The following is a 19,530-nucleotide window of genomic DNA, read 5'->3' on the forward strand; positions in this document are numbered from 1 at the left end:
GCTTTGCATGTAAATAGTGCTGAGGGTAAATAATGCAGTTTCATTCCAAACGCTCTGGCATTGTACAACTTTAATTCAAGATTTTAATAAAAACGATGCCACATAAACTAGTTCTAGACGGTTACAGGGGTAAAGATGATCATGCTGGGTGGTGGATGCATGTGATGGGGAAGGTCGATGGAAATGATGCAAACCCCAAAACCACCAGAACACACACACATGCAATCTTGTAGGGTTAGTAGGATTGTATGAACGTCTCCACGTCATGCACACACACACACACACACATTTTTCATGTGATGGAGAGGGTAAAAACACACAACACTTCAGCTGAACATACATACCGCTACTCCTCTGTAAGAAGAGGTAAACCTGAGAGGTAAATGGCAGCTCTACAGAGACCAATAAACACACACAAGAAGTAGAGAAGAGCCATCAGACACTGCTTGTAAACACACCAGACAGACAGACAGACAGACAGACAGGCCACAGGAAAATCAGACAGACGTTCGGATGTGAGACGGGTCTGAAAAGTACCAGAGGACAGAGACGCCCAGAGCAAACCTCTCGAGATCTAAAGCTGTCAGGTTTCCTCATTCATCTATTTTAATATAAAAAGGAATGCTGGATTTTTGTTCTTTATCTGCCACTTAGTCATTTCCAATTCCCATGTAAATTCGCTTCTGCTTTTCCCTTCTTATCGACTACCAACTGGTGTTGGTTTCTCATACAGAACTGCATCGCATACAAAGAGCCACGCTAGACCCCACGTGACCCCGTCTACCCACACCCATCCCACTCGCACTGGCGCCGCCCGGACCAGTCCAGGCAGTGGTAGAAATACCCTGGACAGGGTGCCAATCCATCACAATGTGTCGCCCCTCATCCCCCACTGTTCAGACATAAGACAGCTGTAGCCTAGTGGTTAAGGTACAGGACTAGTAATCAGAAGGTTGCCGGGTTCAAGCCACACCTCTGCCTGGTTGCCACTGTTGGGCCCTTGAGCAAGGCCCTTAACCCTCAATTGCTTAGATTGTATACTGTCACGGCTGTAAGTCGTTTGGATAAAAGCGTCCGCTAAATGCCGTGAACGTAAAGAAACGTAAATAGCCGATCATGTCTATGCAGATGCCCGGCTGGCAGATTTGAACCTGGATCTTGGCATTGGTGGACTAGTGTAATAAACTGCTGTACCACCTGGGTGCAGACAAAGGTATTTTAGTTTCGTTTAGGGTTTAGTTTCTCTTGGGCCGTGTTCATTGCAGGTAAGGTTGTGATGTGTCTTTTATTTACTATTCTGTTTTATTTGATGACGTTGTGTCTGTTTTTCAGCTTTTTATTGTTAAATAGTTCCTTCATGGTCTTTCTGACAACAGAAAAAAACCCAACACAGTAAAAGAAAGAATCAGAAGCTCATAGAGACGGAGTGACCCAGAGAAACAGATAGACGCGACGACCCAGAGACAGACAGATTCCCATCACGTCTAAGCCTACCGTGTTGCGTCTCTTCAGCTTGAGCTGGTTCTTCGCTAGATTTTCAGCTAACTCCAGCTGCTCGATCTCCTCCATTTTCTCGTTATAACTCCTGATCTGCTCGGTAATCAGCATCTCTATACACCTGCAGCGCACACGGTAAAAAAAGACGAGCTTAGTCAGGGTTTGGAAGCCCTTGTTGATGACCACTAAGAAATATATAACGTCTTATAGTATAATGCATACACGGTCGTCTTGGCCACGTCCTTCATGCTGAGAAGCGGGTCCGCGGTGTCGGGGCTGCGCAGGATGCAGGGGGCAAAAACGATAGCCAGCGAGTTGGGCGTCATCCGGTTACTCTTCTCCTCCTTCGACACCCTAATGGAAACGGGCACAGCGCGTCATGCCATACACTGTACGCTCATACACGTCCTTCGATGCAGTCAGGATAAATAAAAACAACATTTTTGGGTGTGTTCGAATGAGGCTGTTCGAATTCTTAGATGCCTTAAAATGCTGCCTACTAAGGCACCCTAAATCTGAACGCTATTTTGATGCTGCCTTAGCGCTGAAGGCAATCCCAAACGTGAATAAATTATTACTGATTTTTAATTTGTATAAACTTGCACAAGTTTCATTTATTTGCAAATTCGGGTTCGTCAGTGACAGTTTAACCGTTTTCGGTACACGGAGAGAGATTGGTTTGAATGGCATGAGGCTAACTGTGTTAGTAAGTGAAAACTGACGGAATCGCAGTCTAAGTAGCGCGTTCGAATAACCTGCCTTATAAGTCAATGACTTATTAGAGTCACCCTTAGGGTGTGTTCGAAAACCTAGTGAGCTGCCTTGCTGTCTTACTGTCTACATAGCCAACTGCCTAAGTAGAGCGGATTTTAATGATCGACTCATAAGGCAGGTTATTCAAACGCACTACGTAGACAGCGATAACATCGGGTTTCGCTTACTAAGCCAACACAGTTAGCATCATGCCATTCAAACCAATGGGATGAGGTGGCACAACACGCTAGCATGTCAAATAACGTCTCCCTCCGTGTACCGAAAACGGTTAAACTGTCCCTGACAAGCGAGAACTTGCAAATAAATACACTTGTACAAGTTTATACAAATTAAAAATCAATAATAATGTATTTACATTTGAAAATAACTTTATTTGGCCGCTCAGGTGGCGCAGCGGTAAAAGACACGCGCTGCAACCAGGGCTGGATTTCGAAGGAGCGTCGTTTCGAATCCAGCTCTGCCTTCACGGTCGAGGCTGGGCGGCTATGGACAACGATTGGCCTGTTGTCCGGGTGGGGGGCGGGACTCGAGACCGTAGGGGATGCTCTCTCAGGAACGGGGCGGTGGCGCCCTCTGCTGGCTGGTCGGTGGCGCCTGTATGGAGACGGGAGGGGGTGCGGCGGAGGGTGTGATCCTCCGTGCACAGTACTCTGACGCGCTCCACTCGTCAGGTGTGGGTGATAAGACGGTCGATTGGCTGTGCACGTTTCGGAGGAGGCGTGGAACGGCCTCGTCAGCCCCCAATCAGGAGCAGGAATCCGCACTAATGAGAGGATGATAGATGGGACGAAATTGGACGTGCTAAATAAAAAAAATTAATAAATAAAAAAAAAAAAAAAAAAAAAAGAAAATAACTATTTTTCTGTGAGAAAAGTTGCACCGCAGTGAATGCTGGGATTGCCTTCAGCACTAAGGGCAGCGTCGGATGCTCACTCGTTCTCGAGTCAAAATAACGTTGACATTTTAAGATACCTTAGTGGACAACATATTAAGGCATCTAGGATTTCGAACAGCCTCCTTCTCGGCAGCGCACGTAGGTTTAAAAAAAATTGGCATTTTTAAAAATCTGGGCAGGAGTACGTACTTGACCAGGTGGAAGATGAGTCTCTCCAGAGTTTGGTAGTTGGCTGTGGGGAGTTCGTCTATAACACTGTAGATGGCCATTAGCTGCTCCTGCTTCTCAGGTAATTCTGATCAAACAGGCAAAATCATTTAGCGATGGAGTGAACAATTAAATACAGGACGAGCTGCAGCGCACGGATAAAACTCAATAAAATGAAATGCAGTGAAATGAAGGTTAAACCTGATTTAAATAATAAATCACAAAATCAGGGTGAGGCAGCAACAACGTGGCCTCACCTACTGCATGAAGGAAGTCATTATAGTGATTAAACGTCATGAGTGGATCAGGCAGCTCTCTCAACCACTGCTTCACCAGACCGGTCACAGCATGGATGGGATAGTCCTCCAAACACACTGTATTAGGGTCTGAAACACACACAAGTATTAGAGCTGACAGAGAGCTGGGACTTTAGCTGACCATTTAAACCACACAGGTCACACACTGAAACATTCCGGTGTGTCAACATGTGTCTGTGTGGCAAGGATTCTCAATCTTTTCCATCACAGGTCCCACTGCTTTATTACTAATATGCATAGAAAAGATTTCTATATAATATACACTAAGCCAAAACATTAGGACCACCCGCCTAATATGAAGTTTTGATCCGCTGAGACCTGGACTTCACGAGAAACCCCCATCAATTTACTAATGAAATGCTTCCCCGATCCCTCGAGGGTCACCACCGTGTTTTCAGGGAGACCTACCGGCTTCCAGAAGCTGCCGGAGCTCTTTCATGCGGTTAGCCGAGCCGGACTTCCTGTAGATGCCCTCCGTGTACAGGCCGTTCATCTCCACGTGCTCCAGCATCAACTCCAACACCACAGGGACCGGGATCCTATCACCGACCAGCCGGCACACGCGCACGCCGAAGTGCTGGGAACTCGAGTCCTCGTCGCTCTAGACACGAAAAACGGTCCATCAATTCAGCTGTTACTCTACATAGGCAAAAGTATACGGACACCTGATGATAAGCTTGTCAGACATGCTATTTTAAAACGATATGCATAGATATGGAGATTGCAGCTCTGGGGAAGCTTTTGGAGATTTTGGAGTGTGTCTGTTGGAGTCAGTGTTCATCTAGTCAAAAGATGAGATGGACGACAACCTGTTTTTAAGCGTGTTGAGGTCAGGGCTCTGTGTGGACCACGTCTGTATGGACTTTGCTTTGATGCCTTAAAGCTGGAGGCTAATGACTGATTAATGCAACTGAAACACCTGAATCTGAAGTCCACATACTTTAAGCCACAGAGGGTGTGTTCAAAAACCTAGTGAGCTGCCCTGCTGCCTACTGCCTACCTGGGCAGCTGCCTAAGTAGAGACTGTGTACCGAAAACAGTTAAACTGTCCCTGACGAGCCCGAATTTACCAATAAACGACTCTCGTGCACCTTCATACAGATTAAACATCAATGAGAATTTATTTACATTGGAAAAGAACTCCGTTGATTGCTCCGCATCGGACGCTCCCTCGTTATTCAGTCGGATCATCACTCAGAATTAAGGCGCCTCAGTAGGAGCATTTTAAGGGATCTAAGAATTTAGACACGCCCTCTTCTCGGGAGCGTAGGAAGACGTAAAATGCGTCTACGTAGAGAGAGCGCTCGGTTTTCTAAGGAGTCTAAGCCTGTTAAGAAGCTTAAACACAATCATCGTGGTGCAGAGATGATCTACTTACCTTTTTGGAGCAGAACGTGTTACAGTCTGTGACGATTTTGGACAGGCATTTCTTGTGGCAAACCAGTTTACAATCTGAAACACACACCAAACACAACACGATAAACTACAAACACTGTTTGTACTGTCAAAAAATGTAAATAATATGAAAATACTTTAAAAGTTGTACAGGTTGCACGTGCCGCACACTCACCACTGCACATGTAGGCTTTCTCCATCACCCAGATGTAAGAGGAGCACTGGTCACAGTACTGCATGATGTTCACCTGGAAGTTGCTGAACCTGTGGTCCAGTGGACTCTCCATCTAAACACAAGAGAACAAACAGTGTTATGAGGGCGGCCGGGTGTGTCTGTGAGTGTGTGGAGTATCTGTGAGTACTTGTAGTCCTACTTACGCTCTTCTCTTTTTTCCGCCTCTTCTTGTGACCTTTTGGAGGCTGCGGAGATGAAAATAAATGTGACTACCAGTGCTGCTAATATATAATTATAACCAACTGATGACAATAGTGTGATTGTATGATTATTATTATTATTCCACCTGGTTTTGGTCCAGCTTTCTTCAGGGCTTGTATACAGCTGTTGGATACACGCACCCGTTCGCCGGCCACGCCCGTTTTTATACCCCCTTTTTAGCCCTATTCACGTCACTTAATTTTTTTAATTTTTAAAATATTAATGCCTATACGATTGGCTTGTGGCTTGTCATTTTTTGAAAGGCAGGTTGATCTACTGAACTTCTGCACACATGAGCAAAAGTATTCGGACGCCCACCACTGGAAATGCACCTCTCTGGTTCCTCTCTATCAAATCTACATAAAGTATTAACATGTTTTTCCTGCAAATATCCAGTTTGTGAGCCAGTGTGGCGTAATGCTAAAAGTCCAGCTGGTGAACACGTGTATCAGTGCTTCATTAGTGCTGGTCACAAGCCCGGATAAACAGGAGGGGTGTGTCAGGAAGGGCATGGGCGCAAAAACTGTGCCTAATCAAATATGTGGATGAATGATTTGTTGTGGTGACGTTTAATAGGAGCAAGTAATTGAAATCAGGCTTGGAATATTTTACAGGTTCCTTTTTGCTTAGTAATAATTACATTTACAGAATCAGTAAGCACTAAGGTTGTTAACAAAAACTAAAGAAGCAAAAAACATCCTCACTGACCCACCAGTGCCATGTGACCACCGTTGTGCCCTTAAGTTATATATGGACCGAAGGCTTTGGTGCGTTACCTTGACGGGTTCAGCCTCCTCTCGCTTGATTTCTCCTCTGATGAAGCCGTCCAGCACGGATTGGAACAGATTGACGACGAGCTGCACCTCCTCCTTCTGCTGCTGACCTGCTAAACTCATCACCTTGTTCTGGTAGCCCATCATCAAAACCTTGTAACCGATGAGCGGTTTCTACAGGAGAACAAAAACAAAAACAAAAAAAACTCTTAAAAGTCTGTGAACAGGTACGGAGGTAAAGATATATACTATATTACTTATTTATAAATCATTTCTTATGTTGGGCATGGAGATGCAAATCTCACCTTAAGTCTTTTAACCAATAACCAGCCATGATTAGTCGACTGGGGTTCAAAATTTTTAGTGGTTTTGGTTTAACGCCATGTTCACACGTTGGCTATATCATGGCAGGATTTAAAGTGACTTATAGACACTGTTTGTGGGTTTAACACTGTTTACACACTAGTAATGTTCATGGCAGGAATGTAATCCATCTGATTTCAAGGTTAGTTAATGCACGTATGGTGTAGATTGTTTAATGTGAAGATTTGTGGCATGTTACTTGTTTAAAGGATACTCTCATAATCTCTGGCATTTTCAGCAGGTGTCTGGTTCGTGCCTACTTTGAGTATAAGATTAGTATGTGTTGGTCATAGCGGACTGGCATGTCTGCCACACCTTCCAGCAAGCAAGTCTAAGTAGGTGATCCCGGAGTGGCTGCTGTCTTTCTTGTAGGTATCTAGGGCATTCAATGAGCCGGTGTTAGATGGTGACTGGGACGGGGAAGGGTTGTTTTTCGCCCCTTATCAGGAATGTGTCAGCATGGTGTGCCCGATCTGACATCTAGCGTATACTACTTCCTAATCCTCTTGTTTTCCTAGGTATGTGATTGGTCGGACACCTACATTTGGACAGATTTCATGTAGTTCATTTCCAGTCTACGTTCCATTCCGTTTGCCATTTATTCTTTATATAGAAGGTCACTAAGGGCTTGACGTTGGCTGACAGGGGCTTGGAGTTTACTGACTGCAACCCTGTCGTCATACTCACTGCCCATGATACCAGAGTGGCCTGGGACCCAGCAAAGTCTTGTGTCAGTTAGTGTTGTGTATTTTTACAGGGTGGTATTATTGATTGAGTGGTCAGATGTGAGGGCTTCCAGTGCTTGTGGGCAGGACTGTGCATCCTTGTGTTATTTCGGAGCCATTGGTAGGGTGAGGACTTTAGCTGTGTAGCCTGATAATTATAAAGCTTAATGATAAGTAGGTCTGTTTGAATGTGCAGTGGAAAACACCCATAATAAGTCAGGCACAGATGTAAGAGGGGCAAAGCTGCAGTGTGGACGGACTCACTGGGACGGAGTACATGCTTTTGATGGTCTCTCGAAACTGCATGGTGGCGGTGATGAAGATGTTCTCGGTTGCAGAGAGCTGCTTTCCTCTGGAGCGTAAATCATTCACCTGCAAGATACGAAAAGAAAACACTGTCACCAGCACACGGGTTTATTTATCCATCATGACCCGTCACACGCCAGCCGTGATTTCGGAACAGGGTCGGTGATCCAGACCTGATTTCCCAGGAACTCGTCGAGGTGCCGGAGCTCGTTGGCGTTGGTGATCTCTCGATCCAGCGAGGCGTTCCACTGCTCCGTGACCCGCGTGGCGCGACTGATCTTGATGGTAGGGTTTCGACTCACGCGCCCGCCGAGAGACTCCGTGTGATGTGGTCGTGAAGGAGACGTGGCTGCGGCAGGTGAACGTGCAAGCGCGGTGCAGTTAATACAAATAAAATAGAATAAAACGCACGGTGATTTGAAAGCACTTAATCTAGAATAAATACCGTTTAGGGATAAAGGAGAAGCCATCGTCAGGTCGTCCTCCTCTGGAGTCTGAGCCTCTTTTTGAGGTCTTTTCTTCAGGATTTTTCTCAGGAAGCCAGTCGATCTGTCACATAAAATATTAAACTCTGGTCTCCAGTGACTTAGATTGATTTGCTTGTATTAAATATCCAACAGACCAGACTGGCATCTGAACAAATGTGATCATTTCTAACCACCAGAACCATAAACGATGCTGTATTTTATCACTTGATGCCTAAATATGTTTGATTCTGTTTTATATCTATTCGTTTTATGTGCTTTATCCGGGTCAGGGTCACAGTACTGGGCACAATGCAGGAATAGACTGTGGACGGGGCAGCAGTTCATCGCCTGTTTTGCTCACTGGGAGCCCTGGAGCAAAGCGCCGCTTGGTTCAGCGCTTGGCTTGAGCACTGCGGTAAAACCTCATCAAAGAATAAGCATCAGATCAGATCCAGTCCAAAAGCTCCACATGTATCTGTGTTTATCTGGATTCTCCTCCCTGTTTCACTTTTAAACTTGTGTTACAGCTCCAGCTTCTGAGAAATGCTGAGAATCAGAATCAGCTTCTCCCAGAGTCTAAAACGCTTCTGGTTCAGAATAAAGCTTAACGTGGTTTAATGTAGTAAAAGAAGGAGACAGGAGAACTAAACTTCTCTTCATTATTACTGCTCATAAGTTCCTCCACTAATCACATTCCTCACTCGCTGTTTTACTACAATAAGTCACGCTAAGCTTCGTTCGTACGACCCGAGTCGCTTTTACTGCATCATATCAAACAGTTTGTCTCATTGGAGCTTTGAAAAGGTCAGCAGCAAACTGGGTCAAAGTTCATACAGGTGAACTGTGGTCTAGCACAAAAGCGTTTTTTCCGCTTCTCATGTGAATGCGTCGTTATTCACCCACACGACATAATACAGCCAGTATTTCCTGACCATAGCACAGGGGGCGCAGGAACAGCTCCAGTATAGGATACTGATCCACTGCAGTGCGTCACACACCCACCAGTTACATTCACACCAAGATCCCTACAAAATTCTTCCATATTAAACATAAAAAAGTGTAACTAGGATTTTGGAAAGGGGTCTGGATTCAATCCAGTTCTCACGCAGCATGAAATATGACTACACGTGGAGGCTGGCAGTGCCAGGCCAGTGTTTCAGCTGAGGAATCAAACCATTAAACCATGCCAGCCAGTCCATTCCAAGTACACGACGATATGACAAACTGAATGAATCGGCATGTTCTCACAGCAGCTACTATAAAAGGGAGTGAAAGACCCACGTGAAGTATCAGACGATAAGCCGAGCTCGGACGAGCGCTTTCCCATGAGCTCGATGAGTCAGGCTTCCTTTTTACTTCAGATAAAAGTTGATTCATGAGGGTCGACAAATACCCAGAAAATGCCAGCCATGCCCAGCAGCTGAGACAAGATTACCGCAGGAACACGGCAATCCGCTTTACCATGGGAGGGTTTAGATTTATTATAAACAAAAGTTCTCATTGTTCTCTTCAGGCTCATGTGGGGTCTTGATTCGCCAGGGTTTGATTCCTATATTCCTTTAACACATAAGACCAAGGAATTTCTACTCTCCAAAAACAGATGATGCCAAAGTCTGATCATTAATCATTACTAATTAATCATTAATAAAATCATGTGATTAAAAACCACAAACATAAAATACATGAATTCTAATTTGCTGCAGACCCTGACCGGTAAGAGCCTTGCAGATCACGTACACCCAAACATGCTGAGTCTCTTCCCTGGGCCGGATGGGATCTTCCAGCAAGACGATGCGACACGTCACACGCCTAGAGATGTCCCACACTGGTAGTAAGAGCATGACCGAGACTTACCAAGTACTACCCCGGCCCCCTAATTCCCCAGACTTCAACACAATTGAGCATCTGTGGGACCACCTTGATGGTAGTGTTGGCTCTATGGATCCTCCCCCACGCCCCCTACAGCAGCTGTGGGATGCACTGCAGTCGGCATGGCTCCAGATACCTGCGACGACCTACCGTCTAGCTGCTGTCCGTACTGCACACGCCGCTCACTCTGGATATTAACCGCTGTTCATAATAATGCGACTCGACATTGTAGTTTATTTGGGTCTAAGTGTTTGTTTTGTGTTTTTTCTTTACCTTTCTGGAGTGTGAGGGTGCGCGTGAGGGCCGTCCTGCTGACCGGAGCTGTCCTGAGGCGTCCTCCTCACGGTGCCTGCTCTCCCTCCATGTGGAGCCTCCACAACACGAAGCGGGGCCTGGAAGACCGTTTATTACCGGTTAGGAACCCTTAAAGCGCCGACATAGCGTGGTACATGCGGCAGATCGGTTTGCACCATCACCTTGCATTACAGACAGCAGACATGCCAGCTTGCACACCATAAAGCACCGGGGATCGCAATCGTTCATTGGAAACAATTGGTCGAAATGACCAAAAATAAGTCCAGTCTGATTGATAAATGGTTTTGCAGGGTTTATACTTTATTGGTGTGGAACTGAGACCAAGACCAGGCTTGAAAAAACACCCACCACCTTTCTGACACACAACAACTTACTGGGTAAAATTATGAACAGGTTGTCATATTATAAGAGGCAGTTACAGAATCATTTATTATAATTATTTAACACAGACATGTTCATGCTGTAATAAGCACATAAAGGCGAGGGGGGGGGGTGTTGTAGGTAGCAAAATGAACAGAATATTTAATTGAAATAAGCTGTTATTTTGAAATTGTTCATTTAAGTGTCATCCTGTTAAAGCTGTGTGCTTTCTGCTGGAGTCTCTCCCAGGCAAAGTTGTAATCCATTACTGGGTGAATACAGCGGTACCTTAACTCAAAATCTTTGAAACTCAACAACCGTCCTCAATAAATTTGTATTGTTCTGCGCTCGGCTTGATCGTGCAGTAAAACCTGATCAGCGTGTGAATCTGAGCTGAATCTGCATCAGTGTGGAATAAGGTGCAGATCCAGGGTTACAGCTCCACGTGTATCTGTGTTTATCTGGATTCTCCTCCCTGTTTCACTTTTAAACTTGTGTTACAGCTCCAGCTTCTGAGAAACGCTGAGAATCAGAATCAGCTTCTCCCAGAGTCTAAAACGCTTATAAGTTCTGATTAGCATAAGGAAACAATAAAGAAGTTAAGCTAAAATGCAGCTTTTATTGTATATTTTATTGTTTTTTTTAAACTGTTTTTAATTGTATTTCATTGGTTATTTGTGTTATTTTCAGTGTCTAAGTGTTAAAAACCTGATTATTTTACATGAGACTAAAATATATGCAGTTCCACAGGACCATGGATGCATTAACAGGTTTCACAAACATCCTTGTGGGAAAAATACCTTAAAACTCAACGTCACTCCCAGTACCAACTGACGTCGAGTTTCAAGGTATCGCTGTATTCTTTATTTATTTGTTTATTTGGATTTTAAAGCCATGTTTAACACATATGTGTCATTTTAAGGCAAGATAGGCGTTATGTCCCTATGTGCTTATTTTATCTCGTCTTTATACTGTATTTTAGGACCGTTTAATATGTATATTTATATTTTATGGCTTTGAGGTAAGTTAAAACTGTTTTACTGGGTGAATAATGAAGGTAAATAATGAAGCCGAATGATAAAAAGGCTGCTTTCATATCTAGGGGTTGCCACAGTGGATCTGGCCTGCATACCAGACATGGCACAGTTTTAACACTGGATGCCCTTCCTCCTGACGCAACCCTCCTATTTCTATCTGGGCTTGGAACCGGCACTGAGAGCGCACTGTTTTGGACCCCCCACCCCCAGCTTTGGATCTATTAACCAATCGTCTCCATGCAGATGCTCACCGGCCGATAGCACTGCTGCGATTCAAACCCTGGACCCTCAGATCTCAGCAGTAGAGGCCTAGCATACTTTACCCAATATTTAATGATGTCAAATATTTACATTACTTGTAGAATTTTAGATTCGTCTTTTACGTCTAATATTTTGTGAAATTATTATTAGTCAAATTTTAACAACTACGTACCGAATTTTATTCCTTTCAATGCATCTCTGGTAATACAGAGGATATAAAAAAAAAAGAGAAACAAGAATTCACCCTAAGACTAGCCTGGATTGGCTAACCATGCCAAAAATCAGCCAATCAAAAGCTCCGGTCAGCACGCTCCCACTTTCCCGAGGCTAATAACTGTGGAAGAATGCTCAAACAGAAAGCACATGTTTACTGAAACAAGATGAGACTCAAGCTCATTCTGTTTGGTTTATTTGGGATCAAATTCAAAGCCCTTGGCATGGGGGGGGGGAGGGGGGGGGGCACCCAATGATTCAGACATGTAACAGAGACGTGTGTAACCTGGACGGCTCTCATGTGGGACCACGTGGAGAAATCCACATCCTCCATTTCTGCGCTTTTAACACTCAAGCAGTTAGGAACAAAGTCTAGCCGATGTCTGCGTCTGGGAAGCTTCCGATAACGCGTGCTGTCCTGAGTGAGCCAGAGAAGCACAGGGATGTGAACATGACCGCCGAACCTGAACTAGACATCCAACCAACGTGGATTTATATCAGCTCTGTTTAAAACTCATCACCCCTGGACAGGAGAGAAATCTGAGATCTGAAACTGTAGCTCACTTTACCTCTGAAACTCCACAGGAGTCTGACGTCTTCAGCTCATACACATCATCAAATGATCGAGAAACCCTGTGGGGGGGCACACAAAAGAATTTAAATATGTTTTATATATAAATATAAACACGCATCACATTTCATATTCAGTCTCAGGTCAGTCTAGAATGAAATGTCCAGATTTCATTAAGTGTCTAAATTCAGCCTCTTTATGTTTGCACTATGCGGTCATAAATATGTGGACAGCCGGATAATCTGCTAGCACACCAGTGCTGAGATTCTGAGCTCTGGTTGGCTGTGCGCCCTCTAGCAGACCAAATTGGCCTCTAATCTGCTGGGTATGAAAAAGACCAGACTATTAAGGGGACGGGATCTTTGACGCTGTGTACAGATATTGGTTGCCCAGGCTGAGCTTTTTTCGATGCAATGAGACGCTGCTCCCACCTAGTGGTGATCGGAGACAATAACACCCGAAGTGTGTTGGAAATATAATTGCTCTTGCAGCGATCTCTAATTATTTATTCTTTCTGTGCGGCCCGGTAATAAATGTCCCATTTGCTGGTCTATTGCGCAGTCTACAGAACAGCTCCATTTCATACCACAGTTTATACAACAGTTAGTTCCGACCTTACAATCTGATTGGTTGAGAAGCGTTCTAACCTCTAGCCTTTTCACACCACAACTGTATTACTCCGCTGACGCGTTGCCAGTAACGACGAGCTTCATGCACACAAACGCGCACTCGGCGACATCGACTTTTTTTCCCGAACGCGTTTTAATCCGTTATCTGATACACACACAATCTAGTGCACTATGTAGGGAACATAAATCCACGATCTGACACACAATCTAGTGCACTATGTAGGGAACATAAATCCACGATCTGATACACAATCTAGTGCACTATGTAGGGAACATAAATCCACGATCTGATACACAATCTAGTGCACTATGTAGGGAACATAAATCCACGATCTGATACACAATCTAGTGCACTATGTAGGGAACATAAATCCACGATCTGATACACAATCTAGTGCACTATGTAGGGAACATAAATCCACGATCTGATACACAATCTAGTGCACTATGTAGGGAACATAAATCCACGATCTGATACACAATCTAGTGCACTATGTAGGGAACATAAATCCACGATCTGACACACAATCTAGTGCACTATGTAGGGAACATAAATCCACGATCTGATACACAATCTAGTGCACTATGTAGGGAACATAAATCCACGATCTGATACACAATCTAGTGCACTATGTAGGGAACATAAATCCACGATCTGATACACAATCTAGTGCACTATGTAGGGAACATAAATCCACGATCTGATACACAATCTAGTGCACTATGTAGGGAACATAAATCCACGATCTGATACACAATCTAGTGCACTATGTAGGGAACATAAATCCACGATCTGATACACAATCTAGTGCACTATGTAGGGAACATAAATCCACGATCTGATACACAATCTAGTGCACTATGTAGGGAACATAAATCCGTGATCTGATACACAATCTAGTGCACTATGTAGGGAACATATATCCGTGATCTGATACACAATCTAGTGCACTATGTAGGGAACATATATCCGTGATCTGATACACAATCTAGTGCACTATGTAGGGAACATAAATCCACGATCTGATACACAATCTAGTGCACTATGTAGGGAACATAAATCCGTGATCTGATACACAATCTAGTGCACTATGTAGGGAACATAAATCCACGATCTGATACACAATCTAGTGCACTATGTAGGGAACATATATCCGTGATCTGATACACAATCTAGTGCACTATGTAGGGAACATAAATCCACGATCTGATACACAATCTAGTGCACTATGTAGGGAACATAAATCCGTGATCTGATACACAATCTAGTGCACTATGTAGGGAACATAAATCCACGATCTGATACACAATCTAGTGCACTATGTAGGGAACATATATCTGTGATCTGATACACAATCTAGTGCACTATGTAGGGAACATAAATCCACGATCTGATACACAATCTAGTGCACTATGTAGGGAACATAAATCCACAATCTGATACACAATCTAGTGCACTATGTAGGGAACATAAATCCACAATCTGATACACAATCTAGTGCACTATGTAGGGAACTTTAATGTGTTTGTAACGCGAACAGCTAGCTTAATAGCCCAGTTAGCAGCTCCTAAGAGTTCTGTTATCACCCATAATCCTTTGGTGTGTGCAAGAGGTTTTTTATTTCTTTTTTTCCCTTCGGAGGTTCTTGCCTTCTTCTTCTTGTTGTTCTTACCTCCATAAAATGAGTTTTGCAACTTGGGATGTCTGCTTTGTAGTGTTAAACTATATATTCGGTGTGGAACTACTTTTTGGCGGAAGGTATTGTCAATATTAAAGCATATTTAATATGAAATTAAGGGCTGCTTTGATTTATTTTCTTTCTTTATTTTGAAAAAACTGTTGCATTTAAGCAATAGAACACTTGAGGTCGTGTGTCATTGCGAATAACATCACGGCTGTGATGATCTACTGCGACCGAATCACAGCCGTGATGTTATTCGCGATAACACACGACCTCTCGTGTTCTATTGCTTAAATAGCAAAATCACAAGCAACAGACACTACTGAAAGACAGTGCCTGTCTGGATGTGCGGCATAATAAAACTTCCAGTGCACAAATAAAGAAGCTCAATTCAGACACCAAACCTGTGTTCAACCATATTAAAAAAGACTCGCCGACCAAACACTTTAGGGAACAAAACGTGTCAATGTGTGTGAATAATAAACCGTACTGTAGCATCTTAGTTCTTTTGTCCTCCTTGCTTTGGGACTCGGGTAATGACTGATCTGGCTGTGCATTCCCCTTGCTGGCACCTTCCTTGGCACGCGTGTGTTTGGGCTCGTTGGAGATCGGCACATCCAGATGTAAAGTGGCGGGTCGGACCGGTCCAGCTGTGGCTCGTTTGGCTTCTTTCTTCACCTTCTCTATATCGTCGGCGGGGGCGGCGGCCTCCTTCTTGGCCTTGTCCTCTTTCCAGGGGATGAAGGTGTAGTGGTCGAGCTCTTTGGCGCTCTCGTCTTTTCCGGACGAGGCCGCGCGCACGCTCTCCCTCTGGCTGTGTTCCAAACCGCGCTTCCGTCTCATCTCTCTCTTCTCCTGGCTCCTGGAGGGCGGCTGCTTTACCGACGGTCTTGAATCGAGAGTCCGAGTGGCAACAGTCGCAGGGCTGCAGGTTTCGTGGCTTTGCTCGTCTTTCGATGGCTGATCTGAAGAAATCGGGGTGATTTTGGGGTCTGAAGGACGTGCAGCTTCAGGGTCTGTAGCATCAGGGCTTGTTTTTGCTGGTGGTGCTTTGCTGTGGTCTGGAAGTTCCTGAACAGGTTCCTCGTTCTTCTTCTCAGACTTGGCGTCAGGCTGAGGACCAGCCTCAGTCCGGTGGCTCTTATTTTCCTCCCTCCTCCCCTCGATTTCATCATCCTGCGCCTCTTCATCTGTAGGAACCTGGACGTCTAGCCGTGGTTCCTGTTTCTGCGGCGCTGCCTCCTTCTCTCTTCTAGCTGCCTCTTCAGCATCTCTTTGCTTTTTCGCCGCCTCTTCTGCCTCTCTGGCTGCTTCTTTCTCACGCCTGGCTGCCTCTTCGGCTTCTTGTGCTCTCCTGGCTGCCTCGGCTGCCTCTTCGGCCTGTCTGGCAGCCTCTTCCTCCTTCTGTTTCCTAAGTCGAGCTTCTTCCTCTTCCGTTTTCCTCTTTTCTTCTTTTAGAGAGTGGTACCTGAAACACATTATACAATCAGTCTAGGTTCAGATATACATTTAACGAGAACCCAAACACTCACTGGTTCCAAAATTTCAACTCCCTCATAATACTCCTTCTAAAGGCTGAGCGCAAAGTTTTACAAGGGTGATATAGGTGTTACATAACCTTTCCCCAACATTTTCATTTAAAATCTGTGTATATTCCTCATGTATCATATTGTATACAAGAATCAGGAACCATTCAGTGTGAGAAATATATAGAAATGTGTTTTTCTGGTTAGGGTCTAAGTGGGCCTAATGTAAGGCAGGGATGACTTTGCATGACTTTGGACCAGGAGGAAACCGGAGCACCCGTATAAAACCCATAAGGACATTGGGAGAACATGCCAAGTATACACAGAAAGGACTCAAAGGACTCGAACACAGTGATATCATCATCAACCGATGACGCAGCACCTTCTCCGAGCTGAATGTCCTCTGGCGAAAGCCTGGATCTTGGTGATGGAGGCTCGTCTGTGGCGGTACTCATCTCTCTGTCTGGACCCGCGCCACGCTGCCTGGAGCACAGTCGCTGCTCTATAGCGCCGCCTCTCCTGACACGCACGCCACGAGCGCTGTACATGAACACACACAGTCAGTCACAGATAAACAAACACTAGAACAGAGGAAGGGCGTGACGAGCGCGAGCTAAACGCACCTGAAAAACGACAGCGGCCGCTCTCATCTGAAGGAACTCCCTTCTCTGGAGCTTAGCTCGGGACCAGCGCTGCAGGAAAATGATCTTACGCATGACGTCCTTGTGCAGGGTGTCCTGAAGCGTCTGCCTCTCCAGTTCCTTCAGATAAACCTGCAACATCGAACACGCGGGGACATTTTTAAACATGGACAATGTGTCCCGGAAGGCTGAGAGTTCTTCCGTCTGTGGATCTTCTACCGTTCAAGCAGGCAGAAAATATGTATGAACGGTCTGAGGACCAACAGCGAGCTGACCTTAGTTTTGCCTATCTGGTACGTCTTGGGGTCCAGACCGAGGTTCTGCAGCAGGGTGGATATTTCTTTAGGAGACGAGGCGTTTTTGGGCAGCAACACACGAAACTGCTCGATGAAATCCTGCAGTACAGAGAAGCACAACAGTGTTTATATTAGTTATGTGCGAAAGTATTGGGACACCCCTTCTAATAACAGAACTCATGTGTTTCAGCCACAGCAGTTGCTAACAGGTGTAATAAATCAGTTATATAATGAAATGATACGCTTCCAACTTCTGCTTCCCTTTCTATTCCAGCACTCAGAATAGGGACGATGGTAGGCTAGTGGGTAGAGCTTTGGACTATCAATCAAAAAGGTTGAGAGTTTGAATCCCGGGTCTGCCATGCAGCCACTGTTGGGCCCCTGAGCGAGGCCCTTAACCCTCTCCGCTCCAGGGGCACCGTACTATGGCTGACTCTGTGCTCTGACCCCATCTTCCAGACAAGCTGGGATATGCGAAAAAAGTTGTAAATTTCGTTGTACTGTACACAATAAAGGCGTTCGTTCATCTCAACCGAAGGCTCTGGAACGAACTTCAACATCAGTGCCCAGCGATACAAATTCTCTTTTTGACTGACTGGGCACAAATTCCCACAGCCTTGTAAGAAGCCTTTGCAGAAGAGTGGCTGTTCTAGCTTAAAAATAAATAAATAAATAAATAAATCACACAGTGGTCTCTCAAATTTTTTTATTAGTTTTCCACTTTTCTTCCACTTTAGCACATCCAATTTCTACCCGTCAATCATCCTCTCACTAATGCTGGTCCCCGCTCCTGATTGGGGAGGACGAGGCCGCACCACGCCCCCTCCGACACGTGCACAGCAATCGAACATCTTATCACCTACACTTGACGAGTGCAGTGCAGTGCGGTACAGCGCTGCGCACGGAGGGCCACACCCTCTACCGCACTCCTTCCCCATCTCCGTGCAGGCGCCACCAACCAGCCAGCAGAGGTCGTAATCGCACTAGTCTGAGAGAGAGTCCCCATCCGGCTTAGTCCCGCCCCTTATCTGAACGACAGGCCAATCGCTGTTCATGTGGCCGCTCAGCCTCAGCCGGCAAGGCAGAGCCGAGATTCGATACGATGTATTCGAGATCTCAGCTCTGGTGTACAGCGCGTGTTTTTACCGCCGCGCCACCTGAGCGGCTGGTCTCTCTATTTTAATACCATTTGCTTTTAAATTAAGATGTATGACAAGCTCATGGTCAGGTGTCCAAATACTTTTGTGTATACAGTGTATGAAGGCAAAACAACAGAACAGTGGTATATTAAAAATAACCAGATTATCGATCAGGTTACCTGGAAGGTGTATTTAGCGCCGTAACCCGACCTCCTGATGCGCACCGTCTCCAGCATGCCCGTGTAACGCAGCTGCTGCAGGATCAGCGCTTCGTCAAAACACATCTCCTTCTGCTCACACACACACACACGCACACACACACACACACACACACACACACACACACACACACGTGTCATGTTTTAGTCAGAGTTACTTCTGATACCAGGATGTGACTAATATGCAGAACAATCAAACACTTTCTACAGTAGATGTTCCGTGAGCAAGGCGACACCTGATCAATCATCACAACATTAAAATATTAGTTAACGTGTTTTTTTTCTCAATCTCATTATGACCTGGGCGTACACTGTTTGCACTTTTATTTATTTATTTTAAAGACTGCCATTTACCACATATGTATTACAATTTAAGATACTATATATGTGGTAAATGGCTGTGTTTAAAATAAATAAAAAAAACTATGTATGCCTAGGTATCTATCTATCCTTCATATATATACTTTCTATATTATTTATACAGTGATCTCAATAACATACAGTGAATATCATTAAAAAAAACCAGCAAGCACTTTATTACGAACACCTATTTAGTCTGTAAAAGTGGTATATATACACCGACCAAGCATAACATTATGACCGCTGACAGGTGAAGTG

General features: G+C 44.8%; 1 protein-coding gene across 8 annotated transcripts in view; it reads right to left on the reverse strand.

The window, feature by feature from the left end:
* Positions 1–19,530, reverse strand: part of si:zfos-588f8.1 — an 82,992-nt gene that overhangs the window by 7,544 nt on the left and 55,918 nt on the right. For 6 of the 8 annotated variants that reach the window (XM_063013462.1, XM_063013459.1, XM_063013458.1 and 3 more), the window contains 20 exons: positions 18,874–18,984; positions 17,535–17,654; positions 17,242–17,391; positions 17,001–17,158; positions 15,583–16,560; positions 12,780–12,843; positions 10,298–10,416; positions 8,134–8,237; positions 7,862–8,037; positions 7,647–7,754; positions 6,298–6,468; positions 5,464–5,505; positions 5,261–5,372; positions 5,069–5,142; positions 4,099–4,291; positions 3,631–3,759; positions 3,356–3,461; positions 1,720–1,851; positions 1,495–1,618; positions 345–392 (listed from right to left, as the gene is read on the reverse strand). In XM_063013462.1, the coding sequence (XP_062869532.1) occupies positions 345–392; positions 1,495–1,618; positions 1,720–1,851; positions 3,356–3,461; positions 3,631–3,759; positions 4,099–4,291; positions 5,069–5,142; positions 5,261–5,372; positions 5,464–5,505; positions 6,298–6,468; positions 7,647–7,754; positions 7,862–8,037; positions 8,134–8,237; positions 10,298–10,416; positions 12,780–12,843; positions 15,583–16,560; positions 17,001–17,158; positions 17,242–17,391; positions 17,535–17,654; positions 18,874–18,984 (3,219 nt within the window). The remainder of the gene's footprint in view (positions 1–344; positions 393–1,494; positions 1,619–1,719; positions 1,852–3,355; positions 3,462–3,630; positions 3,760–4,098; positions 4,292–5,068; positions 5,143–5,260; positions 5,373–5,463; positions 5,506–6,297; positions 6,469–7,646; positions 7,755–7,861; positions 8,038–8,133; positions 8,238–10,297; positions 10,417–12,779; positions 12,844–15,582; positions 16,561–17,000; positions 17,159–17,241; positions 17,392–17,534; positions 17,655–18,873; positions 18,985–19,530) is intronic. The other 2 variants (XM_063013461.1, XM_063013457.1) reach the window with 1 other exon arrangement.

Source organism: Trichomycterus rosablanca, chromosome 17 (genome assembly GCF_030014385.1).
Source record: "Trichomycterus rosablanca isolate fTriRos1 chromosome 17, fTriRos1.hap1, whole genome shotgun sequence".
Lineage (NCBI taxonomy): Eukaryota > Metazoa > Chordata > Actinopteri > Siluriformes > Trichomycteridae > Trichomycterus > Trichomycterus rosablanca.